The sequence below is a fragment of the Oryza glaberrima genome, chromosome 11, assembly GCF_000147395.1.
Source record: "Oryza glaberrima chromosome 11, OglaRS2, whole genome shotgun sequence".
Taxonomy (NCBI): domain Eukaryota; kingdom Viridiplantae; phylum Streptophyta; class Magnoliopsida; order Poales; family Poaceae; genus Oryza; species Oryza glaberrima.
The window spans coordinates 24,283,310-24,287,828 of NC_068336.1; the positions used below are offsets into that span (position 1 = coordinate 24,283,310).

A 4,519-nucleotide genomic window follows, 5' to 3' on the forward strand; every position below is an offset into this window, starting at 1 on the left:
TGTTGGGCCTATGCGCCAGAGTTAAGGAAACTTTATCCTTGAGGATTAATGCTCCGTTCTCTTCTATTAAGATACTTTTTCTACTCAAATTTCTTTAGGTTTGATCAAGTTAATAGAAAAAATTAGTAATATCTACCGCACTAGTTAGTTCAGTACATACAATATTGAATATATTTTCATAGCAAGTTTTGTTTTGTATTGAAAATGTTACTATATTTTCTATAAGCTAACTTAAGAAGGTTTGACAAAAAAAAAAAATCTAAAGCAACGTATAATATAAAACGGAGGGAGTACAGTCAATGTGGGATATGGAGTCGACTCGATTCCCCATCGCACGAACAAAACCCACCCAATATCTGGAAAAAAAATAAACCCAGACCCCATCGCTTATCATATGCAGCAGCACTTATTACATGAAAAAAAATCCGCAATGAGTATGAACAGTACTCATCAAATACTTTAATTTAGACACCTGTTATTACTCATGAGCATCTTTTCATACTGATAAAATTCTCCCATCCAGTACAACGCACAGATAATACTTTTTCTAGATAATATTTCTTTTTTTTTCTTTTGCTGATAAGCCGTACGATTTACCACTTAATTTCCTACAAATAACTATTGATGAGCTGCCAGTAGTCTGGTGCCAATGTGATCACTTTGAGTATTCTGCTGGGAATCAGCTGGTGAATCCGTATTATTCCTGGGCAACATGCAGCAGACTGACAGCAGAACGAAAACGGAGGCGATTCCAATGGCCAACGCAGCGTGCCACCATTTTTCGCAAGTACCGATCATGTAGAACATGAAGAAAGCATAGTACATCAAGAGCATCATCACCGCCATACCCTGCATGCACACAAACATGTAAGATTAGCAAGCACGCACTAATTAATATGGATATTGATAAGGATAGAATATGATGGATTGTCTGTTTGTTTATAGGGCTAAATTAAATTTTTTATATTATTATATAAACTTAACATGACAAGTGGCCTCGGCTGCAAATGGCCATGTTGATTCCTTTGTACCATTAGGGTAGTTGATGGATTATACACGAATTATTCATACCATACTTCCAAAATTAAAGGTCGATTAAACCAACGTCAATATTACTTAGATAACTATGGAGTACTTTTTATTAGCTATGTACTCTCTCCATCCCAAATAATAGGGTGCCCCTTTTTAAGAAAAATCGAACTCGGTAGCTTTTGACTAATAATCATACTAACTATATCTATACTAAGTATTATGCATGTTATATCACTGGATTCATATTTTAAAGTACTTTCACATGATGCTAATTTTATATTTATTGGGATCAATGGATGAAATAAAATACTAGTCAAACTAGTTTGTCGTTGAAGACCGTGTAAAAAAATATAGGCCGAATAATTTAGAACAAAGGGAGTAATATAGCAATACTTTGAATCCTTGGAAAAAGATATAATGTAAATTAAACATCTGAGAAACACTGGGGATTTTCTGGCTAGCTCCATATAAAATGGTGGGCTAGCTGGTTTAGGTTTGAAACCTCACCCCTTTTATTTATTTGATATTAGATTATTTCTTAATATTTATAACGTAAATTAAACATCACATAGTAAGAGGAAAGCCTAAAGAGATACGGAGTAGAAACGTACGACATAGATCACTCGTGAGCAAGCAACAGCGTGTGGCCAGCCGAAATTTTGACAAATTGACCTTTTAAGAAAACTTATTTTAAGATTGATCCATGCTAAAAACTAATTGTAAAAATGAGCTATCGACAACGCTATTAAAATTGGCGCAGATATATAACGTCTCAGCGCCGGTAACGTTGGCGCTAAGATCTATATGACTTCGTGGTGCATGCCACGTGGCATGTACCCGTTTTTTTTTTTTTTTTGCGGTCAGTTTTTGGCATGGATTAATTTTAAAATAAGTTTTCTGCAAAGGTTCAATTTGTAAAAATTTTGGTGTGGCCAGCATGCACGGACTCCCAAAAATTTGACTGAAATAGATCACTCAACAAATGTGGCAATAATTTTATAGCAAAACCGCGTTTCATAAACTATTAGCATTGTATATCACCTCTAACTAGTTAACTGGATTTGTAATTCAGAAAACAATTAGCAGTTTTGTCAAGGAATTTGTATTTTTATGAATTATATATATCCAACCGGAGATTGATTACAAAACAAGTCAATTACAACTAACAAGTATTCTCTTCTCCCCAAAATATATGACACTATCATTTTTTTGATGTTTCATAATTAACAAGGTAAATAACTAGCACATCTCCTTCCTTTTAATTTGTTTTTTTAAATCATCCACCTTAAAATCCTAATCTTATTGGGGTTGCATGCATGCATTTGTATTTATTCGGTTGATCCAAATTATTAGATCGATTATAATAATTATTTCTTAGTCATTTTCTGGGGTAGTTGCACCTTATATTTTGAGACGGGGTACTTCCTATGTCATACTCGCTAAGGCGCGGACGTATTTTAAGATTTAACTTTTTGGCCAATAAATTATTTATTATAAATTAAATTTTATTTGATGAAAATAATATCTTTTGATTATCATTTAATTTACTTTCATGTGGTTGTGATTTTGTTGATACAAACATACATTATAGTCATATATGAAAAAAAAATAAAGTCAAAGATGATTTTTGAAAACTGTGTCAAGTGTTTAAATAGATATGACATTGCGGACTTATTTGGTTTTTTATGTGCAACTTTGCCCACTAAATTCTATAAGAAAATAACAATAGTATCTGGCGAGATTATAATATTGTAAAATTAGTTAAAATTGGAAAAAAAATAGTACGAAATATGATTGCTGTATTTTGAAACAAATTAAATATTTTTAGTCAACTGATTAAACACGGGATGAAGGAGGCACTAAACAAAATCGATCGATCAAAGCTAGCAGGGAGGAACAGTAGGGGAAAAAAAAAAGAGAAAGCGAAAGAAGTAAATTACTCACGGTATGCGCGTCCGTGGAGGTGGAGCCGTCGTCGTCCTCATCCTCATCCCTGCACGCCGTCCTTTTCTTCTTCGCCGCCGCTGTGCCTTTCTCGAGATCAACGATGCTGTTGGGGTTGAGGCTAGAAGTCGCCATCTATCTTTCTGTCTATCTATCTTGCCGGTATATATCATCTCCCCGCGTACGTGCTCAAGGGGCGTAGGCGTACGTGTATATTAATCAGATTATTAGCTATATATATAGAGGTAGTTCCATCTATTAATCAGATTAGAAGTTTGGCATATATATGACGGGCAGTGGCCGGATTAAACCGATGATTTCTTATTCGTATAAGTCGTAACAGGATCTAACTTATATCTACTACTTAGGTTATAAGACGTTTTAACTTTGGTTAAATTCAAACTAATTTAAATTTAACTAAGTTTATGAACAAATATATTATAATACTAAATTAGTTTCATCAAATCAATAATTGAATATATTTTCATAATAAATTTGTCTTGGGTTGAAAATGTTACTACTTTTTTTTTATAAATTTGGTTAAACTTAAAGCAGTTTGACTTTAACCAGAGTCAAAAACATCTTATAACCTGAAACGGAGGGTGTACGTACTATAAAAACTGAAATTTTTGGTTTACTAGAAAAAATGCCCGCGCGTTGCAACGGTTAAAAGTATATTTTGATCTTATAATTGTTATATGGTTTAGTTAAGATAAAATTCACCGTGGGAGTAAATTTTTAGAAAATCTTGAGCTGCAGTTAGGAATCCGATCGTCTCAAGTTATCATGCGAGTTTTTTTAAACAGATTTCTTATATGATTTCATTCTGTATTACCAAAAGTGAATGATCTTAAAAACCAACTCAAATACGGATATGTATTTCCAAAAGCAAACGAACTTAGAGCAAGTTTAATAGTATAGCAAACTGTTGGCTCCAAATCATTTATAGCTAATGTAATAGTCCATTCATACAATAGTTAACTATAAAAATATACTACATCATTAATATACGGTCCCACCTCTCATACATACGCAACGTCTTGGAGTCCGTGTTGCAGCCAGCTACAAATCTGTAGCCCGCTTTCTTCTCTCTCTTCGGATCGGAGGACGACGATGGGCAACACCAAGGTACGCACCAGATCTGCTGTCTCCTCTTCCTCCTTCGCCGCCTCTTCCTCTTTCGCTGCCGGCTTGGGGGATGAAGAGGGCAACACGCGGCGAAGGCACCAAGCTAAGAGGCCACAACCTCCACAATGCGGCGATGCTGTTCTCCCCCACGCCGCTCGACCCCAAGAACGCATGCCTAAAGTTTGCTACCCATTCCTCGTTTGATCACGCCTGATACCTAGCTGGATGGGAATCTCTGACGTGTCGACGGTTTGCCGAACGACACGTTGGAGCACTGTGAACGCCCTAATAGTGGCTTATCAGCTAAGGGGTCGGATTCGATTGAAGGGAAAATTATCAATCTTAGCAGAGTGGAAAATGATATGGTGGTGGTGCGGAAGCGTCGGACAATGGATAAAACGATAGGGTGAGTATG

At 35.5% G+C, this 4,519-nt stretch overlaps 1 protein-coding gene across 1 annotated transcript; it reads right to left on the reverse strand.

The window, feature by feature from the left end:
- Positions 1–414: 414 nt before the first annotated feature.
- LOC127753634 (uncharacterized) lies at positions 415–3,149 on the reverse strand. The gene is made up of 2 exons (XM_052279044.1): positions 2,977–3,149; positions 415–849 (listed from the first exon to the last, which is right to left on the reverse strand). Exons 1-2 carry the CDS (start codon positions 3,109–3,111, stop codon positions 619–621), a joined length of 366 nt encoding a protein of 121 aa, XP_052135004.1. The 5' UTR covers positions 3,112–3,149; the 3' UTR covers positions 415–618.
- Positions 3,150–4,519: the final 1,370 nt, after the last annotated feature.

Excerpts from the sequence above, each read along its gene's own strand:
- LOC127753634 (XM_052279044.1), bottom strand. The coding sequence starts at position 3,111 with ATGGCGACTTCTAGCCTCAACCCCAACAGCATCGTTGATCTCGAGAAA. Across the intron at positions 850-2,976 it reads CCTCCACGGACGCGCATACC|GGTATGGCGGTGATGATGCT; the intron begins GTGAGTAATTTA and ends GTGTGCATGCAG.